This window comes from Apodemus sylvaticus, chromosome 17 (assembly GCF_947179515.1).
Source record: "Apodemus sylvaticus chromosome 17, mApoSyl1.1, whole genome shotgun sequence".
In the NCBI taxonomy this organism is placed as follows: domain Eukaryota; kingdom Metazoa; phylum Chordata; class Mammalia; order Rodentia; family Muridae; genus Apodemus; species Apodemus sylvaticus.
Genome location: NC_067488.1, coordinates 72,346,384 through 72,363,051, shown reverse-complemented (window position 1 = coordinate 72,363,051; position 16,668 = coordinate 72,346,384). Strand labels below are relative to the sequence as shown.

The window sequence follows — 16,668 nt, the reverse complement described above, 5'->3', positions numbered from 1 at the left end:
GGGGGGAGAGGCAATACAGGGAGATATGGAGGTGGAGGCGGGCAGCGCATGGGGGTGAGGGAGGGGGTAACTACGGATGGATGGATGGTGGGGGAGAGGAGACACGACACCAGAGCAGCAACCTGGCATGGGAATATCCAGGAGCTGAGGGGTTCAGCTGGGACAAGCGTACAACGTGGGGTGGGATGGGCAGGCTTGGGGTGATTCAGGGCCAGATGCCTCCCCTACCTGTAAGCTTCCCGTTATCCAGTTTGAGGCGGCTGAGTGGGTTCGTGCCGTAGAGGAGCACGTGCCTTTCAGAGTGGACTGACTGCAGCTCCTCTAGGGAAGCCTTCCGGCCTCGGAGACACTGAGGAAGGGCCCACAGAGCTCCTAAGCCTCGCTCACCCACGCATCTGCCACCCCCAGACCACCCACTCTCCCATCACTTGCTGGCTCGAAGGCCTGCCACCCCTTCTTTTGCATAGCCCCCCCCTCCTTACCTCACACTGGCTGCGGAGACCCCGTTCCTGCAGCCGGGACCAGATGCTCTGGATGCGGCCTGCGTGCTCAGGATGCTTGCTGTTGTCTCCACAGGAACACTGGTGTTTCAGCATCACCGAGTCATAGACCAGCCCTGCAAGAAGCAAACGCCAGGGCTGGAACGCCAGGGAGACCTCCACCCTGCCTACAGATGGAGACCCGCCCTCTGCCAGGGAGCCAGGGAGCCAGGCATGCACATCCATTGCTGTCCTTTCCAGGCATGCGCACGTCCGCATTCCCTTTCCAGCTTTCTGTGGAGAGCTATGTTTCTCTATGCACATGCCTAAATGCTTCTGACAACCTGATATCCACACGAGGACAGTGCCCGCCGCACTGCTGCGCAAGGCCTTCTGGGCACTCTTACTCCTAACAAGGCCAATGCATCTCCTATGCCTTTGAGAGTTCATGCCCTAAACCCAGAGACACTTAACACAAGACATCTCTGTAGTGGGTTGGCTTAAGGCCGCTTGTATTCGAATGATAATTTGGGTCCCCTAAAACTGTTTGACTTAAAGATAGTCCACATGTAAGACACTGAGGGACCCTGCCCCCAGTTAATTCTGATTGGTAAATAATAGCTCGGAAGAAGAGACATAGGTGGGGTTGAGTTTTCATGGGTTTGGAGTGAAGAGATCACTAGGAAAGAGGGACAAAGAAACTGCCATGGAAGGGAAGTTAGAGGAGGAGGGAGGAGAAGGAGGTGGGAGAGGGAGGAGGAGGGAGGAAGAGGAGGGAGGGAGAGGGAGGAGGAGGGAGGAGGAGGGAGAAGGAGGGAGGAAGAAGGAAGAGGGAGGAGGAGGGAAGAGATGAAGATTCGCGAAGGGCTAAGGGCCAAGAGACCCTGTCCCAGAGGGCTGCCCAATAAGAGCAACCAAGATGGAACACAGAAATTAGTTAAGTAGTAATTCGGACTTAGCGGTAGGAAAATGGATTCTAACAGCATGGAGGCTAGGCAGTTGCACGGCTATTGTGCTGACTAAGACATTAAAATATAAAGGCTGATATAAAGGCTGTATGTGTGTCTTTCATCTGGGAACATAAATAGTCAAATGTGGGTAGTAGAAACCACCACTCTCCCCGTGCTGGGAATTTAAATATTTATTACTACACATCTCCCTCTGGGTGTCACAAAGTCAGGGCCTCCCAACACGGAGAGGAAAAACAATTCCAGGTAAGAAAACCTTAAAAAAAAAAAATACTGGGAGAGGGAATCCCCCTATAGTCAGTCACTGGCTGCATGGTTAGTCTCCCAACTGCACATGGAAAACAGCCAGAAAACTATTTTACCTTGTAAACAATATGCTAATAGCATGAAAACTATTTACATAGCATCCACATTGTATTAGGTATTAAGAGCAAAACGAACGTGGTGTAAATATGTGGAGAGATATGTATACTTTAAAGCAAGCACTGTGCTGTTTTACATGAAGAATTTTGAGCATCTGTGGTTTTAATAGGTTTACAAGATGGTGTTGAGGTCCCAGAATCAACCCCTTGGGGTACTCAGGAACTGTGTTTCAGTCTGCACCAAGGGAAGTCTCCAGAAGCCAACCTTATACACACACACATTGCTGCTGGAAGGGTCTGTGTCTATGCATCTCAGGATATCAGGGACTTTCAAAATGCTCACTGTTTTTCCCAGGAATGCTACTCGTTAAGAGTGACCCTGGACACTTGGGAGGCAGAGGCAGGTGGATTTCTGAGTTCAAGGCCAGCCTGGTCTACAGAGTGAGTTCCAGGACAGCCAAGGGCTACACAGAGAAACCCTGTCTCAGGGGGAAAAAGTGACCCTGGAGAGAGACTCCCAGACCAAAGTAAAGCCCTAAAGACCAGGTGTGGTGGTACACACCTTCGATCCCAGCACTCGGGAGGCAGAGGCTGGTGGATCACTCAGGCCTGTGACTTCCAGGCCAGCCAGGGCTTTATAATGAGAGCCTATCTCAAAAACAAATGAAGAAAATTAAGCTAAAGCCTGGTGATGCCCGCCGTGGATCCAGCGCTCCAGAAGCAGAGGCAGGCAGAACTCCTGAGGCTGAAGCCAAGCCTGGTCTATAGAGGGAGTTCCAGGACAGCCGGGACTACGTAGAAAAGATCTGTCTTGTTAAACCAAAACAAAAAATAAAAACTCAACAACAACAACAAAAACAAGAGAAAGAAAATTAAAACTAAAAATGTTTAAACACCCAACTAATAAGAATTAGTTAACAACAACAAAAAAGAATTAGTTAACACTGATCTGGGCATGGTGATTTATACCTGTAATTCTAGCACCTGGGAATCTAAAAGAAAAACAGCTACAAGTTCAAAGCCAGCCTGGGAGGGACAGCCTGGCTCAAAAAGCTAAACTGGGGGGGGAAATGAGACTCTCAGTTTTAAGGATTCAAGAGTTTTTATAATAGCATGCTGTCTGATCAGATAAGCCAGAGTGCAGCACTGGTAGTAGCAGGCTGTCTGGCATAAGCAGGATTCTAAGTCCAATTCCTGACACTATTAAAAAAAATTTTTTTTTTTAAATCAATCAAGTAGGGTGCAAAATCTAGCTTCATGCTTGTGGCGTTAGGTAGGTAGGATGGCTCTCTGAAACTTGGAATGAGGGACAGCAGAGTCTAGGGCACGAAGACGCTTGGTGATTTTCTTATTCTTATATTTTCCTGTATTTCTCCAATGTTTGAAATATTTTCGAGCTCTTTTTACAAGCACAGCAATACTAAGTAACATTCTTGGCTTTTGTTTCCAAGTTTGCTTTTGTTTTTGAACGGCTGGTCACAGTAGGAGACTCAAATTCCTGTCCTGGCCCCGACTGCCTGCTTTTTCCCTCAACCAAAAGCTAGTCACTGTCAACTCAGGTTCCCTAAGTCCTGGTAAGTCTGCAGGCTGCATGGACACCAGGGGGCTCAAACAAGATGGAGGACGCTCTGGAACGATCCTGAAAGGTCTTACCTGTGGCAGGTGTCTCTGAGCTGTTGAGGACTTGGGTCTGACAGGTGGGCTCTGGGCTCAGCAGGGAGACAGGTGCCGCTGGGGAAGACTGGGTTCTGGACAGTGGCCGGTGTCCAACCTGGGCCAGAGGTATCAGCACAGAGTCCCCAGGGCTTCCCTGAGGGAGCCGCCCGGCTAGATGCTGCTGCTCCCAGAGTGGCACCTGAGGGAAACATGGCCACAGGCTCCAGTTTCTCAGACTTGACCACCTGTTCTTACCCAAGGTGGAGGGACCCTCCGAAGAAATTCCAGATGAGAGCTCTTTGACCTTTTAAGCCTTGTACCCAGACGGATATTCTGATTTCACAAGAACTCCTTGGGCCCTGAGTCTACTGTCTGAGATCACCTCTCACCAGATGCTACTAGCCACAAGCGACTGCCTGAGACACTAAATGCATGCTGTCGGTCACTACCAAGTACCTCTGCTGGTGGAATCCCAGTTTCCAATTCATAGAGCCCTAAGGCTCTAGCTCTGGAGACAGGGTCTTTGCAGAGGGGAACCAAGTCGCCCTGACATGACTAGGCAAGTCTTCACGAAAAAGGTTTGCTGTCCTTGTAAAAGGGACTAATGAACTGCCTTGACCCCCATCTATTAATCTCAAGCCAGGGACCTGCTGCCCTCCCTCATCTTGCCCCTGCTACCTTTGGGTACAAGAGAGCCAGCTTCGGAGAGAAGTGTGAAGATGGGATAGGTGTGGTTCTGTGAAGGGCCAAGAAGCAGGTACAGGGTCTACTTGAGAAGGCAGGCTGCTGGGATATATGCATAGACACGCGCACGCGTGTGCGCACATTCACATCAGCACCTTGGTGTGGGTCTTGATTTCCTATCTCCTTCCCTTCCCCATCCTATGTCAAGCCCCAAGCCTTCTGACTGAACTTTCTTCAGGGTCCTTAGGCACAGCCATACCTGTTGGTGGTGCTGCAGAGAAACGGGGCTTCTGCCCTCAGGATGCCCACGGCCTGACTCCCTATGTTCCAGGCCATCATTCGCCACAGGTCCCACTCCCCCACCATCCGTCTCTAGGTCCTCAGCAGAGGGTATCTGGCGCAGCCGGGGCTTCTCGCTGGGCTTGGCAGGCCTCTGGGGAGGGGAGATGACTGGCTGTGAAGTGGGACAGAGAGGAGGGCGGGCGGGCGGCGTGGAGGGTTGGCTGCGGCTACATTCATTCATTTTGCTAAGTCAGCCTCCCGCAGCCATTTCTCTAGCCTTCCACCCTTTCTTCCGCCTAAGTTAGCTTCTTTCAGTCCACAGGGGCTCAGTCAGGCAAGCCCTTAGCACCTCCCCTGGCCGGTCCCCCTCACCTTGATCAGCTGGACATGAGGTTTGAGCCGATCCTGGCGGGGCTGCAGGGGGCCCAGAAGGGGGGAGGCAGTGGCGCTGGGGGGCAGGGGCTCTGAACGGGTCCGGTTAAGCGGCCGATGGAGCCCTGACCCAGAGAGCCGCTCGGTGCTCAGTAAGGGCTGGGCAAAGTGGAAGGGCAGGGGCCCGAGCCCGGGCACTGGAAAGAATGAGATGGATGTAAGGAAGGAACCCGGGGAGCCCCGGAAGGAGACGGGGCGAGTGGAGGCAGGCTTGGCAAGGAGACAGAGACAGCGACGGGTTGGAAGGTGGGCTCTTCCCAGAGCTTGGCCCCTTGTGAGGGCGCACAAATCCTGCCCATTCTGGGAGAGGCAGCAAGGCTCACCAGTCCACAGCGGGGCGTGAGAGGCTGAGGGGTCCAGCAGGAGAATGGGCTGCAGGCGAGAGGGTAAGGTGCCCCCAGCCTCTGGCTCCAGACCGTGGTGCAGGAAGAGGGGGGCATGGGGGTTCCCCAAGACAGGACCCCGAGGGCCCAAAGTTGAATGGGTCCTGCGGTCACCATCAGCCTGAAAGAAAGGTAAAGTCAGAGTTGGAGAGGATTCTGGGAGAGAAAGATGAAGGAAGGTAAGGGAACAGGACACAGGCAGGAAAGAGGCTGGGGAGGCACGGAGTGGGGGCAGGGTGCCCCAGCCACTCACCCTGGCAGGGGCAGGCAGCCCCAGTGTGATTGCGGGCAGCAAGGACACTGTCGGCAAAGCGAACGGGGCCAGAGAACTCTCCTGCAGCCGCAGCCGCTGGCCCAAAAGCGCCTGCCGTGGGGAGCAGGGTGACGGTCACCAGTCCTGGAACTCTACCCCTGGTATGCCGTCCCCAGAACACCCAAGAGGCCCTGCCAGGGACTACCCAGACCCTGAAGCCTCAGGCCAGGCCAGGCCACTGGCTGGAAAAAGGCCGAGACTCAGAACCGGCCCCAGGAGACCCAGTGCCCAGCAAGGCCTTACCTCCGAGCCGAGGGCAGGGTTAGGGCCATGCTCGCTGTCATTGGGGGAGCTGCACCCAGACGCAGGCGTGCTGCTACTACTGGGGGAGGAATCTGAGAGCAGAGGAAAAGGGAAGGCGTGGTCGGGGGTCAGGGGTCACGGCTACTTCCCTTCCGATGTATCTTTGCTTTCTTCCTGGAGGACTAGAAGGCTGGCCCGCAGTACCTTCGAGCCGCTCCCATTTCCCCAGCAAGTGTCAGCTCAGGAGATTCTGCAAGGTCAGGTTTTAGCCTCCCCTCGCCCTCCCGCAGGCAGGTGTGTGAGATGCACCGGGTACGGAGTCGGCAGTCCCGCGTGGGAGGAACCACGTGGCCCAAAGAAGGGACCACACGGTGGATAGCCACTGGGGGTGGGGCTCGCTAGGCTCTTACCTCCAAGCGTCTCAGCAGGCCTCCTCCGAAGGCTGGGCGGGGCACTCTCCTTCCTGAGCAGGGGATTCTTGCGCCTCTCCAGGGATTTTTTCGGTTTGTAGCGCAGCTTCAGGTTGGGCTCAGACACTGCCGAGGAACTAGTGTCACAAAAGGCCAGCCACCCTTCTCCACTTTTTTCCCTCTGTCTCTGTCTCTCTTTCTCTCTGGACAGGTCTCACAATGTAGACCAGGCTGGCCTCAAACTCACAGAGCTCCCCCTGCCTCTGCCTGCTGAGTGCTGCACTACCATGCCAGGTCTCTGCTGTGCCCTTTAGCACCCCTCCTCTATGGGCTAAAGAGAGAAAAGGCAGAGCCAGAGCCAGTGTGTGTGTGTGTGTGTGTGTGTGTGTGTGTGTGTGTGTAAAAGAGATAATCAGTGTGCTAACTGCCCCAACCCTCCTCAACCCCAAACTCCGGACCCGAATCTGAGGCCCTTTGTTCAATCTGAGCCCCTCCGAGGTCTCTCCTGCCCAGCTCACCTGTTTTCCGCAGGGGGAAGTGCTCCGGGGGTTCCGGGGGCAGGCTGGGAACCGGAGGCAGGAAGCTGCTAAGCACGGAGCGGGCAGCACCCTCTGTGTCCAAGGGCTCAAGAGTTCTGCGGGGTGAGTGTCAGGGCTACTTCAGAAGCCCAGGATGCCCCAAGGCCCTGCAATCTCACTCTGCATGGGCACTTTCTGTCCTAAGCATGCCTGCTCAGAAAGCAGCCACCAGCAGGTCTGGGCACTGTGGAGCCACTGACAGGAGTCATCTCCAGGTGGCAGTAGTCGGTCACCCACACTAGTGCAGATGCCAGGCTCCAGGTATAAATCCCAAGCCTTGGAGCTCAGGGCTCCCTGGACACTCAGTGTCTCCTACGCTAGGAGCCCTTTCTAGGAACCAGCATTTCTGTGCTTGTGAAGGGCCTCAGGTGGGATGTGGGAGAAAACTGAAGTGGGGAGGAGGGCAGATATGGGTTGAGGGGGGTTGGAGAGATTGTACTTAGGCACAGAGTAAGAAACAGGTGATGGGGGAGGGGAGGGGCCATGTGTATACCCATATGTGCATACCCACAGGTGCACACCCAGAGGTGCACACCCACAGGTGCACACTCACAGGTGCACACCCACAGGTGTATACCCACAGGTGCACACTCACAGGTGCACACCCACAGGTGTATACCCACAGGTGCACAGTCGCAGGTGCACACCCACAGGTGCACAGTCACAGGTGTACATCCACAGGTGCACACCAACAGGTGCACACTCACAGGTGCATACCCACAGGTGCACACCCACAGGTATATACCCACAGGTGCACAGTCACAGGTGCAGACCCACAGGTGCTCACCAACAGGTGCATGCTCACAGGTGCACACTCACAGGTGAGTATGTAGAGAAGAGGGAGCACAGAAAGGACCCAGGGGACAGCGAGCTACCTGTAGGGGATACTGGGGCTGCTGGGATGGACTGTTCTCTCAAGGGCTGCCTGCTGTTTCTTCAGGATCACTTCAGCCAGCTTCTGCTTGACCACACTGCTGGCTACGGCACCTGTAAAGGCAGAGAAATGGGGAGGCTGGCGACAGGTGGATAGGAAGAAGCCTTTTGGGTACATTCTCTGCAAACTACCAAGGCCACATTTTCAGTACCCGATATCTCAGGGACTCCTCAGGCAAGAGAGCTAGCTAAACCCGAAGCCCCACCCCTCCTGTAAGGCCTCTAGACACTCCCACACCTGCCTCTGTTCAGAGGCAGAACCAACGGAGGGCATCCAAGTAAACGGTGCCCTTCCCACTCATCCCTCCCAGACACCCAGGCACAGGACGGGGGAGAGGAGCCCGACCCTTACTTCGCTTGCTCTTGTCCTTATTGAGAAGTTGCCGAAGTTCTTGCTCCTGCTGTCCCCCCTGCAGCTCCGGCACTGGTGGGTCCATGGAGAGCTGTGTGCAGAGCCAACAGCTCAGAGGGGTCAGGGATACAGGACAGAGCTAAGGTCTAGGGAGGCTGGGGACTCCTGTGTTTACCCTCATGGGCTCAGCTGAGCGCTGTTGCTGTTGCAAGCCTGCCAGGAAGAGATGGCGGTGCAGGCGCTGCGGGTGCTGCAGGGTCAGCAGCGCAGGCTCTGGTGGGGGCTCCACTGTGGGCCGCTGGCCCACTCGCAGGTCCATGGGCTGGGGCTGAGAGCCTGGTGTGTCTGGCTGGAAGGCAGGGTAGCCTGGGGACACAGAGCAGAGTCAGGTGGAAGACTAGTCTGGAGGAACTTGGTCACAGGCTACTGAACCCTCTGGGGCTGATTCAACATCAGTCAAAATACCCTCGGGGCCTCTTCCTCACATAAGCCAGTTGGCGTTGGCGAGCTACAGGTAGGAACTGGACTCTATTCTGTCTGTGTGAAAGGAGGTCTACAGACTACAGACACGCTCCCTTCTAGCTGATGGCTAGAACTGAGGCGTCTGACTGGAAGCATGGTGTCTTCCTCTAGAATGCTTATCCACACTGGCTTCGGGCTAAGGTTACAAGATTTGATGAAATGGTGATGCAGTTCTAGGCTCTATTCCCTCCTTGCCCTCGTCCTTCCAGGAATGTGGCCAGCCTGGCTTAGAGCGGAGCCATCAGGCAGGTAAACAGGCCCACTCCGCTCAGCCCCAAGTTCACGGGTCTCACACACCCTCGGTTATCACCCTCTCGCTCCCATCCTCTGTGTCATTCTGGTCCCGGGATCCAGACATCGTGCCCAGAGTCTACCATCAGCCCTGGCTGGCCCCCTAGGGCCTACTGAACCCTGTTGTCAGGGTAGCCTCCTCAGCTCACCAGGCCCATGAGTGTGTTCTGCCTACTCCAGCCAGCTGTGGGCCTGGTCTGGCAAGGACAGCAGGCTCAGCTGCCTCTTCTCCAGTGTCCTCTGCACCCACACCAGGAGCACCTTGCCAAGGCCGTGGGTGCGGGAGCTATTTATAGCTCACCAGCAGACCAGGGGCTGTGCCAACATAACCAGCTGGCCAGGCTGAGCTGCCAGGGATGCGGAGATGCAGAGAGGCGGGGCTGCTTCAGGGTAGGGGGCGGTCCTACTGAAGGGAAAGGATGGAGATTACAAGGGAGGGGGAACCTCCCCACAGAGGCCTTCCTCAGGCATCCCACACACAGAACACCACAGCTATCCGAGGGGTCTGGCACTGACAGGAATTAGTAAGATCCCCAGCAAACCACTGATGAGAAAGTCCGAAAATGTAGCCTGCAGTCTGACGCGACCATAGAAGTTATAACCTTAACCGTTGTGATATGTGCCTGCAACAAACCCCTCAGCTCCTGGTCCACCTGCCTAGGATGCTAATGATTGCTATCTGTTACCCCAGAGGAGGCAAGTGAAGGCCAGGGTGTGGGCCTGCAGCCACCCAGCCAGGGGCAGAGAGACCTGTCCAGACCAATGCTCTATTTTCCCAGCAACACTCAGGAGATCACCTCCTTTGGAAGGGGTTCCCACTGGGCAAGGAAAGAGCGTGTGGGAAGTTGTCACGAAGGGGTGTCACACCAACAATGACTGTGAGATGGGCGTAAGAGAAGTGTCCAGCATGGCCTACTGTGGCCCTCCAGTTACTACGCACTCTGAGAGGCTGTCTGTGCATCCAGATGCCACCCACAGTAGACAATGCCTGCATTTGCTGCTCTCAGCTCGGTTCACGTGGCTACCCAAGAAATCATTCTGGTTGTGTATAGGCCTCCATCGGCAACATATTCTTGGCCCATGGGAGGCCTTAGCCTTCCCGTTCTGGTGCACCGGCTCCCTGAGGTCACTCCCTTGATGACACAGGGCTTAGGAGAACCCAAGGTGGTTTTCCCACACCTGAGGCCCGTGGTTTCAGTCTCACCAAACTAGGAGCAGCCGCCTAACAGCTGCCACCTAGTTCATTCAGCATGGCTACCGCCAGAGCAAAGGGATGCTGGGAACAGAGGACTGTCTCCAGAACTTCCGCAATGCCTGTTTGGGAATGCACTTGGGGAGGAAGTGCCCATCGGGCAGCCCCGTGGCAGGGTCTAGGAGTGGGAAGGTTCTCTGCAGAAGCTTCCTTTAGGTCTTTCCCCATGAACACCACCCTCAGCTTGGTCTGCCCCACCTGGACAAAGCCACCAACCCCGGCAGTGCCTTTTATCCCCTGGCCTTTGGCTCAACAGTGTCTCCTACCACCGCGTCTGCACCCCTGCACTCCATCTGCCGCTCAGAGCCTGGCTGGACGCAGGCCAGCGTGCAACACCCTTTCCTCCTGGACTCCACGTTGGCTGCTCACAGCACCGCAAGAGCCCCACGGCAGTGCCAGGCCGGGTATGAGCTCCAAAGGCCTCTGGTTTGCCACTGCTCATCACCCAGGATTTAGGTTGTGCCCTGCCTTAAGTCAGACAGTGGGCAGAGCCGCGGGGGGCATCGTGCTAATTCTCCTCAGCAGCCTAGGCTAGAGCTTTGCGGGGGCTGAGGGTCATTAACGATTCCAAGCTGTAGGAAGGATAAACTCAGGTTTCTTTCATTTAGCAGAGGTCACACGTTGCTACCATTTCCACTCCCCACCCCCCACCCCCGCCACCGCCGCCGCCACACACCCACCCTTCTTCTGTGTGTCCTGTCTTCCCAAGCTTTGGGACAACTGAATTAAGGTTAGGATCCTCTGGCCTTCTGGGACTCTGTGCTATGTGGAATCACCGCTCTGTACTCAGTAGATCCTCAGTGGGGGTCATCCATTGGGACGTAAGGAAAAGGGATGCCTCCAACCTCCATTCTAGACCTAGCTCCATGGGCACATTCTAAATCTGGGCGGCAATGGGACTGCAGTCCAGTCTCTCGGGAAGAGTGAGTGGCAGTGGAAGGCCCAGGCCAGCAGGGAGGACCGGGGACAAAGTCGGCTCTCCAATAAGAGACATCTGTCCTCCCTGCAGGGCCCATATGAGGTTGACTTGAAAACAGGAACAGGGGGCTGGAGAGATGGCTCAGCAGTTAAGAGCACTGTCCCAAGGTCCTGAGTTCAAATCCCAGCAACCACATGGTGGCTCACAACCATCGGTGATGAGATCCGACATCTTCTCCTGGAGTGTCTGAAGACAGTGACAGCGTACTCACATATAATAAATAAATGAACCTTTAAAAAAAAGAAGAGGAAGAAGCCGGGGCGGTGGTGACGCACGCCTGTAATCCCAGCACTCTGGGAGGCAGAGGCAGGCAGATTTCTGAGTTTGAGGCCAGCCTGGTCACAGAGTGAGCTCCAGGACAGCCAGAGCTACACAGAGACACCCTGTCTCGAAAAACCCAAAATCCAAAAAACCAAAAAAGAAAGAAAGAAAGAAAGAAAGAAAGAAAGAAAGAAAGAAAGAAAGAAAGAAAGAAAGAAAGAAAGAAAGAAAGAGAGAGAGAGAGGGGGGGGAGGGAGGGAGGGAGGGAGGGAGAGAGAGAGAGAGGAAGGAAGGAAGGAAGGAAGAAAGAAAGAAAGAAAGAAAGAAAGAAAGAAAGAAAGAAAGAAAGAAAGAAAGAAAGGAAGGAAGGAAGGAAGGAAGGAAGGAAGGAAGGAAGGAAGGAAGGAAGGGAAGGAAGAAAGTAAGGAAGAAAGGAAGGAAGGAAAATAGGAACAGGGCTCACCCACTGCCTGACTGGGGCGGTGGGGGGTTGGGGAACGGGAGGCGGGGTCTAACTAGGCGGGGCTGACTGGGGCGGGGCCCGACTGGGGCGGGGCCCGACTGGGGCGGGACCTAACTGGGGTTGGGTGTCTGCGCACAAACAATAGATGGCGGCTAGCTTTCCCTTTGCCGCTGTGCTTCCCTAGCCTGGACCCAAAGATGCCTCTCCCGTTTTTTACCCTTCTGGAGACCTAACTTTGTCCCTTCCCTGGAACCTTCAGCACCCAACTCTCTGGCCAGCTAAATCCCCGCTTGTCAAACCCTCTGGCTCACCTTTCCTAGCCTGTCTGCCACCCTCGTCCTCCCCTCCCCCTCCCCCTCCATCAACCACTGTCTCCCAGCCCTGACCTATACCTGTGCCGGGGAGACTGGGGCAGCAGGCAGGCACCCAGGCTTACCTGGGTCCCATCTGAAGAAAGAGAGGTGAAGGTGTCTGTGGGACGAGGGAGGAGGGCTGCTGCCTGCGGAGGGAGGCAGGCTCCCTGCCGCTCCAGGCTCCTTTTTTGCAGCCAGCTACTGAGTGACTCAAGGAGAACTTCAGGAGACCCGAGCTCACCCAGCAGTGCCCTCAGCCCTCCCTGATGTGGAAGATACCATCTTCCCTGGGCAGCCAAAGCATGCTCCCAGCAGCCTGAGGGGAAAAGGCAGGTTGGGAGGTGCAGTGGGGCCAGAAGCGGGAGCGTGGGGCTGGAGAGGTCAGGAGAGAGCTGGGGAGAGCAGGCCTGGAGAAACATTCAGGGAACGTCATCAGGGAACAGGAATGGCCCTGGCAGCGGGAAGAGGCTGGGCTGTGGCTTCAGGTCAGGAGAGACCTGTTAGGAGCTGTAAAATGCTGGAGATACACACCCCAAGGATCCCAGGGTACGGCCCTCTCCCCTAGCTGCCCATTCTGTGTCTCCCACCTTGATTGTCCAAGAAAAGAGACCCACTAAATCTCAGGCCTCTTTCTGAGATGACCTCAGCTAGAAATACTTTCTTTGGAAATGAAAGGATTTCTTTCTTTTCCCAGGCCCCTAAGCCCACCCAGAATCCACGAAACTACAACAGAACCTTAGGCTGGTTGGCAACACAAAGACCAAGGCGGGCTGGGAGAGGCAGTAGATGTGAGTTCTCACACCACTGTCCACAATGAACACACCCTCCCGCCATCCCAGCTCAGGGCCAAAGGACTGAAGGCCCTCTCAGAAAGATCGAGGAATCGGGCTGTGGTGGCACACACCTTTAATTCCAGCATTTGGGAGGCAGAGGCAGGAGGATTTCTGAGTTCAAGGCCAGCCTGGTCTACAGAGTGAGTTCCAGGACAGCCAGGGCTACACAGAGAAACACTGTCTCCAAAACAAACAAAGAAAGAAAGAGAGAGAGAGAGAGAGAGAGAGAGAGAGAGAGAGAGAGGTCTGGGAACTTCCCATAGGCAGCATTTAAGTGACTCTGCTCCTCAGACGGGAAGGCTACTTTCTGAAGGGAGCTGCTTCCTGGACTTGCAGTGGGCATTGCAGTGGGCAGCTCCAGGCAGAAGAGACATAAGCCAGCGGCCCATCATAAGTTCGCACCGTGCCTCAGTACACAGTTCTGGGCCGACATGCTGCCCTTCCCACTCACCTCTGCAAGTCCGCCCAAGCCCGTATCAGCGAGGGGCTCATCCTGACCAACTCTCTTCACCCCTCACTTACTCACAGGAGCCCACACCTCAGCATGTATCGATGGTAGCGTAGTTTATCCGCCATTATTATCTGCAGGAGCACCTCCTTAGGCCCTTTTGGGAACTAATGAATCACACACAATGATGCTCTCACGACTTCCTGCCTACGACACAAATATTTCTCAAGGTTTCTGATCCTCAGGGAACACCTATGCCAAAAGCAGCTTCCTCTCCCCAGAAATAATCGGCATTCTGGGCATCTTCGGACCCCCTTTCTTCTCTGGGCCCTGGTCTGGAGAGGTTTCTACATTGACTTTTTTTATTTTGGAGACAGGGTTTATGTAACTCTGGCTGTCCCAGAACTAGGCCAGGCTGGCCTCAAACTCACAGAGACCCATTTCTTTCTGCTTCCCGAGCACTGGGATTAAAGGCATGTGCCACAGTCCAGCTCCTGTATAATAACATTTAATCTTGGTTGTCATCTTGACATACCTGGGAAGAAGAAGGGACCTCGATCAAAGAATCGCCTTTATCAGACTAGCAGGTAGACATCTCTGTGAGGCATTTATTGTTGGGTTTTTTTAGTTGCTAATTGTTAGAGAACAGCGCCACCCCTAGGTGCTGGGTTGTAAAAACAGGCTGGTTAAGTAGGAGAGAGCAAGCAGCATTCCTCTGCGGTCTCTCTTCAGTTCCTGCCTCCTGGTTCCTGCTTGAACCAGCTTCCCTCAATGACAGATGCACTGTGACATGGAACCCTCAGCCAAACAAACCCTTCCCTCCCCCAAGTTGCTTTTATTTTTGATCATGGTGTTTATCACAGCAACAGAAAACAAACTTGAATACTCTGCCAGGCCCAGAGTCCTACATCCTGGGACTTGCACTTCCCCTTCATGGTAAGACCTGCCCTGCCTCACACCCCTGCTAACCACAGATCTGGGCGCTGTGCACTACGTGGATGGGAGAGAAATTAATAACCTCGGGGCTTGTGGTTTGTTATGACGACTAGAAGGGATAGTTTGTGGCTGTGACCTATGACAAAAACTCCGTCCAGAAGAGACACGTGGATGGGTGTGCACGCATACTGGCCAAGAGGCTGAATCCAAAAGTACTTTCTAGAAAGGGCCTCTTTGCCCCCTAGCTCTCTGCTAAGTGCCATGGAGTTCAAACACTGGGCCTACTTCTCTATGTGAAGAGGAAAGGCATCTTCCGGTACCTTGATGAGGCTGAGCTGAAGAGAAAAGGGGGATCTTCTGCCCCTCAGTACCATCCTGAAATTGGGGACTCTCCATTCTCAATCCCTTGATGCCTTTCTCAGGAGCTAGCTGTCATTCATCTAGGGTCAAATCACATGAAGAAGAAGGAGGAGAGAACTGACCTGCAGGACCACAGGGCCACCGTCCAGGGCCTGACCCTTTACACTGCACTTGGCTAGGTTTGGGGCTCTCCTTGGGAGCCTGGCTACCCCTCACTTCCACCTCTTTGGGAAGCAACTGCAATCAGGCCTAAACAGGTCACTCAGTGTGGGGAACCTGGATGGTACCTTCAGGAAGTTTCCTTCCTGAACCTGAGCACCGGGCTCACCCAGAACAGAGAGCCCCAGATATCCTGCCCTTGTGGGGACATCTCAGCCCTCAGTAATCCCCAGACTAGAGTCAACACCACACAGCTCCACCCTGAGGCCCCAGTACAAGCTGGGCGTCTGGGCCTTGCATCGAGGTCTCAATCTGGCCCACAAGGTGACAAGAAGCCTGAGCCCCAGGTTACTCCCAGCTCCCTAGTTCTGGATATTATGAGAAGGGAAGCTCCAGGAAGGCCAGGCCTCAGCTGCGAGGGGGAAGCAGCTGGGGGCAGGACGCCAGAGTCCTGGGTTCCAGACAAGCCCCCCACACTCCACCTCAGTCTCTAGCCATGATGCAGGAAGAGCACAGCCTGGTTCCTTGTGGAGACTGGCAGAGGAGGCGAGAGGGCCTCAGGAGAGTCCAAGAATAAACAAGGAGAAGAAGAAATGTCGCGTTTGTCATGGCCTGCAAGAGCCATGGAGAGAGGGCTCTTCTGACTGAACCTAGGACACTAGGAGACGCTGGAGCATCAAGAGACTGAGCACTCAGGCCAGTGCTGTCATGGCGGAGGGAGGTGTGTTGGGGGTGCTAGCTCCTACCCAGCGGGAGCCTAGGCAGACCAGCGTGAGAGGTGACTCCGAATGCAGGTGCTGACCCCGGGGCGAAATGCAGGTGCTGACCCCTCCAGAGGCCACCAGCGGGGGTGAGGGCTGAGGAGGCCGGCAGATAATGACCTGTTTCCTGCTTTCAAACAGCCCTCACCTGTAATCCCAGGCTGAGGCAGGGGAATCGATCCTTTGAGGTTTGACTGTACTACACAGTAAGACCCTCTCTTTCAAAAACAATCAAGCAAGCAAGCAAGCAAGCAGGTAAAGAAACATGAAATGCAGCCCAAAATTTTAAATATGAAGGCAGGGTCTCAATGTATAGCTCAGGCTGACCTCCAGTTTGCAATCCACTTGCTTCCAGTAACTGAGTGATGTGGTATGTGGAACACAAGACACACATCCATCTTTAGTTAATTCTGTTTTTGTTTGTTTGTTTTTGTTTTGTTTGCTTGCTGTTGTTTTGTTTAGGACAGGTTTTGTTGTTGTTGTTGTTTTTGTTTTTGTTTTTTTAATATGCCGCTGAATGTAACCCCGGATGCCCTGGAACTCACCATGTGGCCCTCACTAGCCTCAAACTAAGTAACACACTTCTAGGAGTAAAGTGTGGCTGGCTTTCCAGTGTTTCTTAGGCGCTAGGGCGATGGCGCAGTTGGGGAAGTGTTTGTGGTGTAAGCTCACTCCATGAATCTCCAGCATCCGTTTAAAAAGCTGGGTAAAGGGGCTGGAGAGACAGCTGCATGGCTAAGAGTGCTGGCTGCTCCTCCAGGGGGCCCGAGTTCGAGTCTCAGCACCCACACGGTGGCTCACAACTGTCTGTAACTGTTTTTAGGGGGACAGGACACCCTTACCTCTGACCTCTGGAGGCACTGTACACACATGGTAACAGACTTACGTGCAAGCCACACATTCATACATTTTATTTTTCAAATAAAAAATTCAAAATACATATTTTACCTTATGAATAAAATATACTTATATTCA

The 16,668-nt window shown here is 54.4% G+C and overlaps 1 protein-coding gene across 9 annotated transcripts in view; it reads right to left on the bottom strand.

Annotated features, from left to right (window-relative positions):
* The window catches only part of Hdac7 (histone deacetylase 7), a 52,595-nt gene that overhangs the window by 10,172 nt on the left and 25,755 nt on the right, over positions 1 to 16,668 (bottom strand). For 6 of the 9 annotated variants that reach the window (XM_052161540.1, XM_052161542.1, XM_052161539.1 and 3 more), the window contains 13 exons: positions 8,251 to 8,441; positions 8,076 to 8,166; positions 7,666 to 7,777; positions 6,731 to 6,846; positions 6,213 to 6,338; positions 5,803 to 5,894; positions 5,500 to 5,610; positions 5,187 to 5,367; positions 4,804 to 5,000; positions 4,409 to 4,603; positions 3,463 to 3,664; positions 483 to 616; positions 229 to 349 (listed from right to left, as the gene is read on the bottom strand). In XM_052161540.1, coding sequence (XP_052017500.1) covers positions 229 to 349; positions 483 to 616; positions 3,463 to 3,664; positions 4,409 to 4,603; positions 4,804 to 5,000; positions 5,187 to 5,367; positions 5,500 to 5,610; positions 5,803 to 5,894; positions 6,213 to 6,338; positions 6,731 to 6,846; positions 7,666 to 7,777; positions 8,076 to 8,166; positions 8,251 to 8,394 — 1,822 coding nt within the window. In that variant the 5' untranslated portion in view covers positions 8,395 to 8,441. Of the gene's footprint in view, positions 1 to 228; positions 350 to 482; positions 617 to 3,462; positions 3,665 to 4,408; positions 4,604 to 4,803; positions 5,001 to 5,186; positions 5,368 to 5,499; positions 5,611 to 5,802; positions 5,895 to 6,212; positions 6,339 to 6,730; positions 6,847 to 7,665; positions 7,778 to 8,075; positions 8,167 to 8,250; positions 8,442 to 16,668 lie in introns of those variants that run through there. The other 3 variants (XM_052161538.1, XM_052161545.1, XM_052161546.1) reach the window with 3 other exon arrangements.